At 52.4% G+C, this 13,447-nt stretch overlaps 3 protein-coding genes and 1 long non-coding RNA gene across 7 annotated transcripts in view; 3 read left to right on the plus strand and 1 right to left on the minus strand.

Moving 5' to 3' along the window:
- The window catches only part of WDR62 (WD repeat domain 62), a 61,412-nt gene extending 58,158 nt beyond the window's left edge, over window positions 1–3,254 (plus strand). Inside the window, exons 26-27 of the mRNA XM_019624803.1 lie at window positions 309–673; window positions 769–3,254. Coding sequence (XP_019480348.1) covers window positions 309–673; window positions 769–1,032 — 629 coding nt within the window. The 3' untranslated portion in view covers window positions 1,033–3,254. The remainder of the gene's footprint in view (window positions 1–308; window positions 674–768) is intronic.
- A 2,495-nt stretch (window positions 3,255–5,749) lies between these two features.
- OVOL3 (ovo like zinc finger 3) lies at window positions 5,750–7,559 on the plus strand. The gene is made up of 4 exons (XM_019624927.1): window positions 5,750–5,843; window positions 5,918–5,982; window positions 6,742–6,943; window positions 7,292–7,559. The coding sequence occupies exons 1-4, from the start codon at window positions 5,750–5,752 to the stop codon at window positions 7,525–7,527; spliced, it is 597 nt and encodes a 198-aa protein (XP_019480472.1). The 3' UTR covers window positions 7,528–7,559.
- Window positions 7,549–9,357, minus strand: POLR2I (RNA polymerase II subunit I). 4 transcript variants are annotated; one of them, XM_019624913.1, is made up of 6 exons: window positions 8,702–9,357; window positions 8,569–8,601; window positions 8,183–8,256; window positions 8,022–8,096; window positions 7,878–7,929; window positions 7,549–7,656 (listed from the first exon to the last, which is right to left on the minus strand). In XM_019624913.1, the coding sequence occupies exons 1-6, from the start codon at window positions 9,098–9,100 to the stop codon at window positions 7,594–7,596; spliced, it is 696 nt and encodes a 231-aa protein (XP_019480458.1). In that variant the 5' UTR covers window positions 9,101–9,357; the 3' UTR covers window positions 7,549–7,593. The 4 variants fall into 4 exon arrangements, with proteins under 4 accessions (XP_019480458.1, XP_019480457.1, XP_019480460.1 ...); XM_019624912.1 differs by having other exon boundaries at window positions 8,183–8,310; XM_019624915.1 differs by having other exon boundaries at window positions 8,569–8,623; window positions 8,702–8,919.
- Window positions 9,358–12,218: 2,861 nt separating this feature from the next.
- LOC109372074 (uncharacterized) lies at window positions 12,219–13,116 on the plus strand. The gene is made up of 2 exons (XR_002121984.1): window positions 12,219–12,659; window positions 12,843–13,116. It is a non-coding gene; the product is annotated as an uncharacterized LOC109372074 (long non-coding RNA).
- The last annotated feature ends 331 nt before the right edge of the window (window positions 13,117–13,447 follow it).

Below are 13,447 nucleotides of genomic sequence, written 5' to 3' on the forward strand. Positions count from 1 at the left end.
TAAGCTTACCCCCTGTAACAGCTGGTTCAGCTCCAAAGTGGGCACTTGACCAGGCCACAGGGGCCGTGCTGTTCATTCATTTACTGAAATATTTAGTGAGCACTTCATTTGTGTTGGGCTTTGTTCTAGGCCCTGGGAACATGGGTTGTGGTGGTAAACAAGACTACAGAGAATTGACACCTTAAGTGAGGGAGGTGCCCAAACTAAATTAATGAGGAAATTGTTAAGTGGATCACGAAGTGGTGTGTGCTAAGGAGAGAAATAAGAGAAAGGGTTTAGGGAGTGAGAAGTGGGAGCTGTTGTTACAGCTTTAAACAGGATGATGAGAAAAGGCATCAGAGACAAGGTGGCGTTTGAACAAACACCTGCAGGCAGGGAGGGAAGGGAGCCTTGGAGAATGAAGGAAGTGTTCCTGGCAGAGGGACAACAGTTGGGATCAGCCCAGCCACCCTGGCCTCTCTTAGACCAGATAGAAAGTAGAGGCGTCTTTCTCATTCCCTTCCCTCTACCCCCAGTTGCACTCACTCAGGTCCGGGGCAGCCCTGGACACTGGGGGGAGCCCAGGGGGCCAGCCAGGCGCCTGTCCCCAGCTCCCCTTGAGTTGAGCAGTGTGGAGACCGTCGTGTACAAACTGCAGACTGCCTTCCAAGAAGCCCTGGACCTTTACCACCTGGTGAGCCAATCCCTGGGGTCAGGGGAAAGGGCTGAGGGGGTGCATTGGGACTGGCCGGCTTGGATGGCCCCTAACAAGGTTGGCACCCCTTGCAGATGGTCTCTAGTGACCAGGTGAGCACCGAGCAGCAGCAGGCAAGGACTGAGCTGGCCTCTACCTTCCTTTGGATCCACAACCAGTTAGAGGCCCGTGACTGGCTGGCTGGGACTCATGTGGGCCCCGCCCAGGCCCTACCCAGCCCAGGTCCCCCCTCCCCACCTACATTGTGCCCCTTGGCCAGTCCAGATTTGCACGCCCTGCTGGAACACTACTCGGAGCTGCTGGTACAGGCTGTGCGGAGGAAGGCACGGGTCTACTGAGGCCCAGCAGCCCTGCTGTTTTCTCACGAAATAGGTATTTTAAACAAATAAACTGACAGCTTAGAGGAATGGTTCCTGGTGCCTATCCTGGCACATCCACAGAGCCCCCTGTAGGTAGATGCAGGGAGGAAGAGAGGGAGGGAAGGAGGGAGAGGGGGGGGGATGGAGAGAGAGTGGAGAGCAGTGCTCTCTGGTGGTCCAGCCCCGGGAATGCTCGGAGGCCCAGGTGCCAGGCCCTGTTCTCAGGCTCCATCAATGGGAACATGGGACCAATGTTCCCAAGAAGCTTGGGAACCGCAGTAATGATGACCCCAGCACCTGGCTCCCATGTCACTTATCCCCAGCCCGCTCAGCTGCTGAGGGATCACATGTGGTCCTTGCCCAGTGGGGCCCAGCTGTACCCAAGGAAGAGGCCACCCCTTCTTTCCTGCCCAAGAACCCACTGGAGCTGCTGCAATCACCATGTGCCAGACCCTGGCCACCAGCACACATTGCCATTCCACTGGCCCCTGGGCCAGGCCCAGGTTGGATCCTATGAAGTCCAGTCTTTTGTCCCCATCTGCAGCAGGGGAAATTCCAGAGAGACAAACAGGCTCATCCACTAGACAATCTGGGCAGCATGCCCCGGCCACCCAGCAGTTCCTTCCCCAACAGGAGGACTGTGTCCGACTCCACATCCCCTGAGCGCCCAGCTTCCCCAGGCAGCAGGCATGTCCCATCACATGGACTGCTGTGGCCTGAAGCCCCACTTCCCTGTGAGTTCCTCCCTGCTCACAGCCCACCAGAAACAGGCTTGGAGAGACCCAGTGCCCAAGGTCCCACTGAGCTGAGACTCAAACCTAGACTCGCCTGGTGGCAGAGCCGGACCCTTCAACTTGAGGACATGGCCCTCTGCTGCCTCCACAAACATTGACACATCAGAACCAATCATTCCCACAGGCACCCCAGTGCCTGTCACTGTTCCACACATGAGGGGTTGAGTGAGGAACAGGACAAGCAAAGTGTCTGCCCTTGTGGCATTCACCTTCTAGAGAGCAAAACATACAGAAATTAAAACAATACCTATAGGTAAGCTGAGGGAATTCACTGTGCTGGTGGAAGGGTCAGAGAAGCCCTTTCTCAGGTGACATTTGAGCTGAGGCTTGATAGAGAGTACAGGCCATGTGGACATCTCGGGCAAGTATCCAGGCAGATGGAACAGCAAAGGCCCCAGGGGGGTCAAATGTACATGGAAGGCATAGCAGCAAAGCCAGGCTGGCTAGAGTGGAGTCAGCTAGGGGAGAGGCAGTGGGAGGAAAAATGGGGTTCCACTGGGAAGGGCCTTGCTGCTTCGTGACATTTAAAACCAAGAAACATGCACAACACAATTTTCTCCCCTAAATTAAAATCCCTGATCTTGGAGTTTGGGGAGGGGCCCAGTCTTGTTTATTTTCCAAGCTCTCTTTCCCTGCCCCAGTGGGCCCAGGTGGTCCAGGAGGCATAGGTTGGCTCTACCTCTGCCAAGAGGCTCCCTGCCCAGGTTCATAGGCCACCCCTGAAAGACGGGAGACCCACTCTCCCTTCCTCTGCCTAGCTTGGCCACAGTTGCCTAAGATTTCTGAACAAGGTTTGGCATGCAGGCCCCTGGACACCCAGGGAACCATCTTGAGGCTCTGTCCCTGGAGGAATTTACCCCTCATCCTACCCTGTATTATAGTTAAGCCTTCAACTCCAAGTAGCAGACACCTAGCTTACGGGGGCCCATGCTGTAGGGACATTTGTTACTCTATCACCCTCCATGAGTGAGTTTCACCCTCCAGCTTAGGCCCTCACAATTGCAACATGGCTGCCATAACACTCAGCAGTATGCCCCTACCAACCAGTAGCAAAGCTAAAAAGCAGGGCAGCGGCCTGGGTAGTGGGGAAAACGCAAAGCCTTCCTAGATGCCTGCCTCCAGAGTAGTTACAGGCAGTAGGAATGGTGATTGCTTTGATTTGCTTGAACCAGCCATCTTTCCTGCCCTGAACATGTTTCTGCTCAAACAAAAGGGGGTCTCTCAGCACAAAAGGAGGGTGAACTGGTAGTTCAGGAGAATCCAATGTGTCTCCCACTTTCCACTTAAGGAAGGACCAGGTTTTCCTTGGACAAACCAGCTGGTTAAGAAACCACTGTTGGGCTGGCCGAGTTGCGCATTGGTTAGGAGTTGGCTTGGGATGCCAGCCCTGAGCATCAGGCCTCTGGTTTGGATCCCACATTGAGGACCAGTGACGCTGCGCCCTCTGCAGCTAAGATGGTGAACAGCAGCTTGACTTGGAGCTGGGCTGCATTGGGTTGCCGGCTGCAGTGGGGCTGGCCAGCAGCTGGCGTGTGCTTTTGTGAGCTGCCGCGAGCAGCAGTCCAATGGCCGGCGGGCAACTGCCTCACCTGAGAAGAGTGCAATGATAATACCAACATGGGCCAGTGAAGCAACGTCCTCCACGACTGGACTGAGGAACAAAAGGACAGCAACTTGTCCGTTCCCCTTCCCCGATTCCCCAACGCTGTTCCCCTCCCTCAGTTCCCCAATAAAATTTAAAAAAAAGAAACTGCTGATGACTGTGTGTGGGTGGTTTGTGGACCCACAGGATCCCAGCAGGAAGACAGCATGCCCAAGTGGGATATTTCACAGAGTTTAGCGAAGGAACCATTTGCAAAGGAGTGGGCAGGGAAGAGTGAAATCACAGCATCCCAGACTGGCACCAGAGGAGAGTTGTCACACACCCCCACCCTAGGCCACATGGCACAAGGAGGCAAAATGGAACCCAAAAGAGCCAATCCTGGAGAGAGGGCTGCCCTGAGGGGAGCTGTGTCCCTGGCAACCCCACAGGGAGGGAGTTGGGGATCCCTCATTTAGTTGGACTCCCCGTTGTCCAAACCCTACTGGAAGCCAGAGGAGTACAGGAGCCCAGGCGATGCTCACCCAAGTCAACCTCCCAGGACACAGAGCAGGGCAGAAAGCGGGGCTAGGGACAAATAAAGATATCCAGCCCCAGATTTTTTCCCTAATGTGTTTTCAGCAACAACATGGGAATCAATTACCCCAAGAGACATGTGTTGGGCATGGAGAATAGCTCCCCATTCATCAGCTCATTCTTTAGTGCCACCTGCCCTCTGTACTCCACATTGGGACAGATCCTAATACTGGGCTGTCAGATCTGTGCCAGACATACCAATCATGGCTGTATGAAATCCAACAATTGTGAGATGGCAACACTTAAAACCCCCTTGTATAGATGGGTCGACTGAAACGCGGATGCTTGCCTAGCCACTCCACCCATCAAGACTTCCTAACAGCCCCTTTATGTCTTGCCATGTGACAGACCCCATGCTCAACATTCTCCACACGTGATCTACATGGATCTTTTAACAAACTAGAGATAAGGAGATTCATTAGTCCCATTTTGCAGATGAAGAAACAGGCTCAGCAAGAAATGACTTGCCCCAGGTCCTGCAGAGATAAAGTGGCAAAGCTCTGGGCTAGCAGATTCAGTGCTGCCTCCATTGCTTCCCCAAATGAGTCAGCAGGACTGACTCTCAGGGAATGTGAAAAAATGAATAAATATTTCTTTTACCACCAAGCCTTTGTATAGACTGTTTCCTCTGCTGAAACACCCTCTCCTTTCACCCTAAACCTCCACTTCAGGGCTCACACCCAGGAAGTCGTTCCTGAACCTTTAGGTTGGATCAGGAGCCCTCTTCTGGGTCCCCCTTCTCCCAATCCTCTTGGGCTCTCCCCATCACAGCTTGGATCACTGCCTGTGCTTCCCCCATCATGCCTTGGTCATTCTGGGCAGTCACTGGTGTCTCCCCCATGGGCTAAGCTATGTGTTCATTTTCAGTGCTGAGCTAGGCCTGACCTATATTTGGAGCTCAGAAAATTGTTGGGTGAATAAATGAAAGTAACTGCATTAGTTCAAAATCCTTAACCCCTGTTAAAGAGGTCAATGACCAATCTAGAACAACACAGTCTGGTTAGAGTGTTGAGGTAGGGTCCTGGGAGCCCCCAGCTGTTTCTGGAACGTGGGAGAGTGGGGGAGAGGTGTCCCAGGCAGTCACTAGGAGCTGGACTACTAACAAACCAGTAGTTTAATGCCTGCTACACCTGAACAGTATGCTTCTGGCTGAACGTCAGTTCTGGGCATCTGAGGATCAGAGAGGTGAAGCTTCCTGAAGATGCACAGCCTGGATCCTCACTTTGTCCTTACCTATTAGACCCTGCTGTCCCTCTATCCTCTGGAGCAAGCAATCACAGTCATCCTCTCTCCTCCTTCCTCAGCTGCTGTGATTTGAATAACCCTGCAGGCTGTTGGATGTCCGGTGGTGACTGATTTGCCTGGCAAACAGACCCTCAGGTCGTTGGCACTGCTGGCACTAAGGGAAGACACTCAGCCCTACTGGGATCTGTTCCCTCTCCCCACCCCCAAGAGCTGCCTAGGCTCCAGTCTTGCCCTTGCTTGACCTTTGGGGTCCTAGCGCTTGTCTGCCCTTGGAGGCTAGAGAGTGCCCTCAAGACCTGCCCTAGAAGTGGGAAGAATGGTAGGCCCTAAAGCAGAGGTAACTGGAGCCAACTAAGTCTGCTCCCTGGGCTTGTCATGAAATTTGCATGGAGAGAATAAGAGGCTCCTTCATGGCTGCCCCCTCCCTTCCCACCTGGAATAGTCATCCTGGGGCTGAAACATCTCACCATTCCTGGAGGTGATGCCCCGTGCTTTCCTGGTCAGGAGCAGGCGTCCGCAACCACCCAACTGGGGACACTTGCCTGACCAGCTCCGGGGAGATGCCTATGTCCCAGGTGAGCCCCTCACTGGGCCTGGAGGTAAGGGGCAGGGGAGACACAAAGCATCACCATCTGGCTTCTCTTCTCAGACTGCAGCAACCTGGGGGGGCCACCCGCACACCAATCTTCTGGCCTCAGGGATTCTTGGGCAGCGGTGAGTCTGCAGCTGGCCTACAAGACCAGGCTCAGTTTCACTCTCAACCTCAACAGAGCCTGACTGCCCCATCCATACTCCTCAAGCCCATTGCACCCTCCAGCCTCGGGACCCTTTCACCCATTGTTCTTTCTGCTAGGAATACCTTTCCTTTCTTAGTAGTGAGTGAGCTGTTTGGCTTCATCTCAAGCAACGTTTCCCCAGGGTGGGCAGCCACAGCCCCTGCGCCCAGGGATCTCTCTGTTCCATGGGGCAGAACAGGACTCAAGCTTACAAGTGGATGGTGATTTGCTTTATGTTAGATCAGATAAGGTGACAAGAGTGGAATGGGGGATGGAGAATGGCATTGGGGCCTTTCAGCTGTGTATGCACTGAAGAACACTAGCTGAATGTAAACTTGCTGAAGATTATTTCAGTATTTATTGAGAGCCAGGAAATGTTCTAGGCAATGGGTATTTAGCAGGAGTAAGACAAAAACTTCCTACTTCTTGGAGTTTATAACCTGGTGGGGGCTGCAGGTATTAACAATGAAATTGGAAGATATATAGGTATTATGTTGGAAGACGGGATGTACTATGGAAAAATAAAAGCAAGGTAAGGGCAATGGGGATGGTCAGGGAAGGCCTTGGAGAGAGGGTGGCATTTGCACACATAAATAGTCTCTGGTCTTCCCAGACCTCCTTGGTTCCAAGTCCTAGGCATTCCATTTGCTCCAGTGTGTGTATGCGTGTGTGTCTAACTCCTGTGTCCATCCCACAGCCCACGCAGGGCACTTTGGTCGTCACTCCCAGGGGCCCTGGGACGCTTGGCTGTCCACTCTGCCCCAAGGCCTTTCCGTTGCAGCGCATGCTGACAAGGCACCTCAAGTGCCACAGCCCTGCGCGCCGCCACATGTGCCGCTGTTGTGGCAAGGGATTTCACGATGCCTTCGACCTCAAGCGCCACATGAGGACTCACACCGGTGAGCAGTGCTAGGGGCCTGCAGAGGGATGTAGAGTGAAGACAGGTACTGGTTACAGGATTCAGGTCCCAGATTGAAGGGTGCAAATGAAAGCACCCTCCACACCCAGCCCCAGGGGAAGGAACATCCGGTGAGGACAAAAACACAGCTGTCTGGCCCATGTTTGCACTGGGCGGAGGTTTGCAGATGGTGGGACGTAGGCGGAAGAGTCTGCAGAACTTGGAGTAGGAGTCTGCAGAACTTGGAGTAGGAATGGGAAAATACTCATGGAGGGCAAGGTGAATTGTCTTTGGTCTGGAGGCCATTGCCCTGTCTGTCCTTTCCCCTTCCGCATATCTATCTGTACAGGGATCCGCCCATTCCGCTGCGGAGCTTGCGGGAAAGCATTTACGCAGCGCTGCTCGCTGGAAGCACATCTTGCCAAGGTGCATGGGCAGCCAGCCAACTACGCTTATCGTGAGCGCCGTGAGAAGCTGCATGTATGCGAGGACTGCGGTTTCACCAGCTCCAGGCCAGATGCCTATGCACAGCACCGCGCCCTACACCCGCTGCTTGAGACTGCGCACCCCTCATCCAATCCATGAGAGTCAAATAAACACACGACATGCATGCACAGAACAGAGCATTTATTACATGTGGGGGAGGGTGGTTCACTCGGTCCAGCGGTGGCCACAGTGTGGGGCGGTGCACACGTAGTACAAGCGCATGGCATCCTGGCAGAAAGAGGCACCGTTAGGAAGGGTCGGGACCCACGGAAAGGCACATGATGGAACCTCCATCCAGCAGAGCCTCACCCCAAAAGAACAGACAACACGGCCTTCCCCGTTGGTAAGAGCCCAGCTTATGATACCAGGAAGGGCAGGTTCCCCTCAGTATTGGTATCCCCGCCCCCGGAAAGGACCAAGGCCACAATATCCTTCCTCATGCCACTCACCTCCGCACGGGCACTGTGCGACTGGAAAAACACCGCCTCCTTGTGTCCGCACCTGAGGGAACAGTCAGTCACTCAGAGCCTGCCATACCCTTCCCTTCTCTCCCAAGGGCCACTCTCCCTCCCGAATACCAGCAGCGCGCTCACTTTTGGCACGGATGGTCCTCGGTCCGGGGCAACGTGGGGTCCTGGGACACGTCAGCGATGATCTGTGTCAGTTCGCTGAGGGAGCACAGAGTAAATAATTATGCTGACGGGGGCTCCCAAGCCAATAACCCCGTCCCCAAATCCCCGGTCCTGCCACTCACTCCACTTCGTGCGTGATTTTGTTGACGTAGATGCAGCTGTTGTCGGCTTCCTGCTGGTAATCACAATTCCGGCACTGCGGGAGGGCGAGTGTGGTGGAAAGGGGATCACGGAGGGATCCCCGATGGGGCTGGAAGGGAGGGCAGGGTTTTCCCCAGAGGGGATGACTAGGGGATAGAGTCTTGAGATTGGGATGATAGGTGTATCGAGAATCACCTCGGGGATGGGCAAGACGGGAGAGTCGGGTTCACTCTGGGGATAGTCAGAAGGAGAGACCAAGACCAGTCGGGGCGGGACAGGGAGTAGGGATCACGTGGAGTAAGGCGGGCCACTATGGGGACCGGTAGACCGGTGGGGAAGACCGGGATACTCGCGGGCTCGCGCTCACCGCGTAGAGCAGAATGCGGTTCTCCTTGTCCTCCTTGGGGTAAAGCATGTTGTTACTGTGGGGAGGGGGAGGCCAGAGGTCAGTCCTGGGGCCATTACGTGCTCCCCTTCCACACCTGCTGCCCTGGCCTCACCATTCCTGGCAGAATCGAATACCCACGAAGCCCGGCTCGTAGGTACCGTCCGGTTCCATAGCGTCGTACTGTCTGCCGCCAAGCCTTCCGCACTTGCTCCGCCGCGCGACAGGTCGCGAGCAGGGTCAGATCTAGTTGCTTCGCCCAAAGAGGGGCGGAGCTGCGCACACGTACTGGCCGCTGGCGGCTTTGTACTCGGCTCTCCGCGCTGATTTGATTAATTACTGGCTTCAGTCTTTTGCTATCCAATCTTCTGCTTCCAACCTGTAGGTCTTGCTTCCCTAGTTTATAGAATAGTATGGTACGAGAGCCGGGAATACCACGCGTCTTGTAACCCGCAAAGCGCTGAGCATAAATGAAGAGGCCATCGCTCTTTACTGGCCGAAGGACAGTGCGCATGCGCGAGCTTACTCGCCGCGGCTGGTAAAACTCCTGCCAGTCTTTCCTCTCGGCTTCAGTCTTCGCCCACCCGGGCCGTTTCCCGGGCTGCTATTGGAAGAAATATACACGATGGCAGGCCTCTCAGGATTGGCTGGATCTACCTTAAGAATAAGGAGAGCATCCTGGCAGTAAGGAGGCGACGGCGATTGGAGAATCATCCTTGCGGGAGAGCACGGATTGGCCAGGCCGAGAGCAGGGGGTGGGACTGATATCCCAGAAGCNTATACCATGGTAGAGCCGGGCAAAGAACGCTGTACTCTCAGGTATGTGACATGTACACATGCAGCCTGAATCACACCATGCCTGTGTCTGCATGTATAGAACGCCTTGTTAGCTCCTTGAAGGGATTTTTTTTTTTTAAGATTTTTATTGGGGAATTGAGGGAGGGGAACAGCGCTGGGGAATCCGGGGAAGGGGAACAGACAAGTTGCTGTCCTTTTGTTCTTCAGTCTAGTTGTGGAGGACGTTGCTTCATTGGCCCATGTTGGAATTATCATTGTAGAGGGCAGTGTCACTGGCCCTCATGTGGGATCCAAACCGGGGCCCTGCTGCTCAGAGCTGGCGTCCCAAGCCAGTTCTTAACCAACATGCCACTCGGCCGGCCCAAAGGGATTCTTGATGGAATGACTATTTAAGGTATTCTGCTTAATAGTTACAGTTAATTATAACTACTGGAGAAGTTGGCAGTGGCAGGAGTACCACAGTAAGCAGAACGAGGTTGAATTGTCTGAAGGCTGAAGTTGCTCACATCCACATACAGCCTCAGGTATATGCACTCCAATGCCCACTGTAATACACACATACTCAGATACACAGAACACACACCTGGCTTTACACTCCAACACTGGAGACACTCAAAACACAGACACAGGAGATCGCATGCAGAAACACAGTGCACAAAAGTTCTCTCATGAGGGAGCCACACATACACAGAATACACTCAGATTCATATCAGACACCCATCAGGAATAGATATAAACCTAAACACACACACACACACACACACACACACACACACACACAAATCAATGAGTTGTCGATCTACAAAAGAACAAAACTGGTTACTTTAGAAAAAGACCCCAAGGCTTAGGCCCCTTCCATGTCAGTGGTTGTCAGAGTGAGGAGCATTAGAGGGGGCATCCCCAACTTCCCAGCCAGCACCTGCTAACCAAAGTTCAGCCAGAGTCCAACAGAATTAGCTCAGCTAATGGATCAGCACTGAGGACCTGAGACTCACTTTAAAGTTTGGCCTCAGAGTAAACCTCCATTGAGGCCAAAGGATAGGGGCAGGAAGATGATCACCCAAAGTCATACCTTTGAGCTCCAAGTAAGGGTCACAGAGTCATTGTGCATGAGGATCTGCCAAATTGCAGTGGAAGATCTACACAAACTTCCAGGGTGTGCTTTCATACCTTCCAGCTGTCAACACAAAAGAAGCTGTCCCCATAAGAACATGGGGTAACATTTAAGTTGATGATAATAGAAGGGATCATGCTGGTCATTTCTAAATAGGAAACCTACACCTGCTTTTTGAAAGTTGACCACAGTTAGGGATTAGAGAGTCACCTTATAGAATGGCCTGGTGCTTAAGCTTTAATGGTATCAGGGGGACCAGAAAGGAAGGGGACAGTGGTTAGTGTGTTACAGTAATACTAGCTGCTATAACCCTACAGTCCAATACAGGGATTTGGGTTGATTGGCGGCTACCTCCATGTGTTGATTCACACCCAGATTCCATCTTGTGGTGCTATCATTTCCATGTGCTCAAAATTATCTGCTTGCAGCTGGCAAATAGGAGGAGACAGTGTGGGGAAGATTCACCATATTCTTTAATAACCTGTTCTACCCATTTCACTTCTGCTCATATTGTATTGTTGAGACCTTGTCAGTCATGCAGCCACCCTAGATGCAAAGTGGGCTTTGAAACATACTCCTGTGCTGATTAGCTCCTTTCCAACCACTACTGTGAAAACAGGACCTTGGATTTTGGCAGCCCCAGATTTGACCACCTTCTATCTGTCGTCACTAGATCCATAACCTCAAGGGAAGCAGCAGGGAGAGGCTGTAGGATTTCCTTCTACCAGACCCATTAAATCCTCTGGCCCCCCAACAACTGCCCTTGCCTAATCTGCACCATCCACCTCCCTTCCATTAATTCTCAGGTCAATGCTGATGGAACTCAGTAAATGTCCAACCCTCTACATCCGCGGTTCTCAACCTTCCTAATGCCGCGACCCCTTAATACAGTTCCTCATGTTGTGGTGACCCCCAACCATAAAATTATTTTCGTTGCTACTCTATNTTACTTTTTATTTTTTTTAATTTTTTTTATTGGGGAATTGGGGGGAGGGTAACAGCATTGGGGAATTGGGGAAGGGGAACAGACAGATAGACAAATTGCTGTTTTGTTCTTCAGTCTAGTTGTGGAGGATGTCACTTCACTGGCCCATGTTGGTATGATCATTGTGCTCTTCCTGGGTGAGGCAATCGGCCACCGGTCGTTGGTTGGCCGCTCACAGCAGCTCCCGGTAGCTCACACTGGCTACCAGCCGCTCACACTGGCTGCCAGCCACTCACGTAGCTCATGGCAGCCTGCTGCAGCCTATGCCGTCGCTGGCGACTCACAGCAGCCCAGCTCCAGGTTGTGCTGTTGTTCATCATCTTAGCTGTAGAGGGCGAGAGTCACTGGCCCTCAATGTGGGATCTGAACCGCAGCCCTGCTGCTCAGAGCTGGTGCTCCCAAGCAAGCTTTTAACCAACTGAGCCACTCGGCCGGCCCCGTCTTTTTACTTTCTTGATAGTGTCCTTTGAAACACTAGTTTTTAATTTTTATGAAGTTCAATTTATTTTTTCTTTTGTTGCTTGTGCTTTTGGTATTATAGCTAAGAAACCAATGCCTAATACAAAGTCACAAACATACACATTTGTATTTCTTCTAAGAGTTTTATAGGATTGCATCTTACATTTAGGTCTTTGATGACCTGGGGTTTTTGGTTAATTTTCATGTATAGTGTGAGGTACACACTTCATTCTCTTACATGTGGATATTTAGTTGTCCCAGCATGATTTGTTGAAAAGACTATTCTTTTCTCGTTGAATTGTCTTGCACTCTTGTCAGAAATCATTTGACCATAAGCAGTGTGGATTTTATGCTGAGTGGGATGGGCAGACTTTGAGGAATTTGGGTCAAGGCAGTGGTGCTATTTCCCTTCTATTTTTACAAAGACCCCTTTGGCTTCGAGTGTTGAATGAACAGGGAGTCAGGGGTAGGAATGGGGAGACCAGTGAAGGGGACTACCATGTTAGTCTGGGCAGGAGATTGCGGTGGTTCTGGGTTGGTAATAAGGAGTGGTTTTCGCCAGGACAGGCTTTACATTGTTGAGCAGGCACAAATGTGGGGTGAGCCACCTCTGGAGGTTTATTTGGGATTTCTCCCTTGGGCAGGACTCACAGATTTCAAGCCCGGCTACTGGATTGGCATCCGCTATGATGAGCCACTAGGGAAAAACGATGGCAGGTAATAAGTATTCCCACTCAGCATCTGTGTGTTTGTTTGTACCTGTGTCTGTGCTTTCATATGTGTGCATATATATGGAAGTGCATGCATGCACCACTAGTAGGTGAGCCTGTCCATCCTAGCGTCGGGAGGGAGCCATGTTGGGGGCTCTCTGACCACTGCCTTCTCCATCATGCCCTGTAGTGTGAATGGGAAACGCTACTTCGAATGCCAGGCCAAGTACGGTGCCTTCGTCAAGCCATCATTTGTGACAGTGGGGGACTTCCCTGAAGAGGACTACGGGTTGGATGAGATGTGACACTCAAGAAAGGACATCCTGCCCCAGCTAACTTGCCCACTTATTGCCCATCCCTATGTGTGCCCGTGGCCCTCTTCCCCGCACCCCATTTTTATTTTATTTACTTTGTCCTTGTCATTGACTTTTGAGACTTGAGTATTAAATTTGCCGGAACCGGAACGNTGAAAGACTAGGGGCATGCATCTTTTTAGTTTGTGGGTTGTGGGGAGGCCCCAGGAATCCTGGGGAGAGGCCAGGGCTATGATAGACTTGGAGGGCTTGAGTGACAGCCCTTTGACACCTAAAATAGAAGAGTTTCTCTGTGTGGGTAGAAGGTTATCTCATTAGGCCAGAGGCCCTGCCCGGGAGACTGAGTCTGACCCCCATCCCCCACCCCACCCACAGACTCAGTCCGCTCCTTCCTGAAGCGCAGCAAGCTAGGCCGATACAATGAAGAAGAGCGGGCACAGCAAGAGGCCGAGACCACCCAGCGTCTGACAGAGGAGAAGGC

The sequence above is a fragment of the Hipposideros armiger genome, unplaced genomic scaffold, assembly GCF_001890085.2.
Source record: "Hipposideros armiger isolate ML-2016 unplaced genomic scaffold, ASM189008v1 scaffold_609, whole genome shotgun sequence".
In the NCBI taxonomy this organism is placed as follows: domain Eukaryota; kingdom Metazoa; phylum Chordata; class Mammalia; order Chiroptera; family Hipposideridae; genus Hipposideros; species Hipposideros armiger.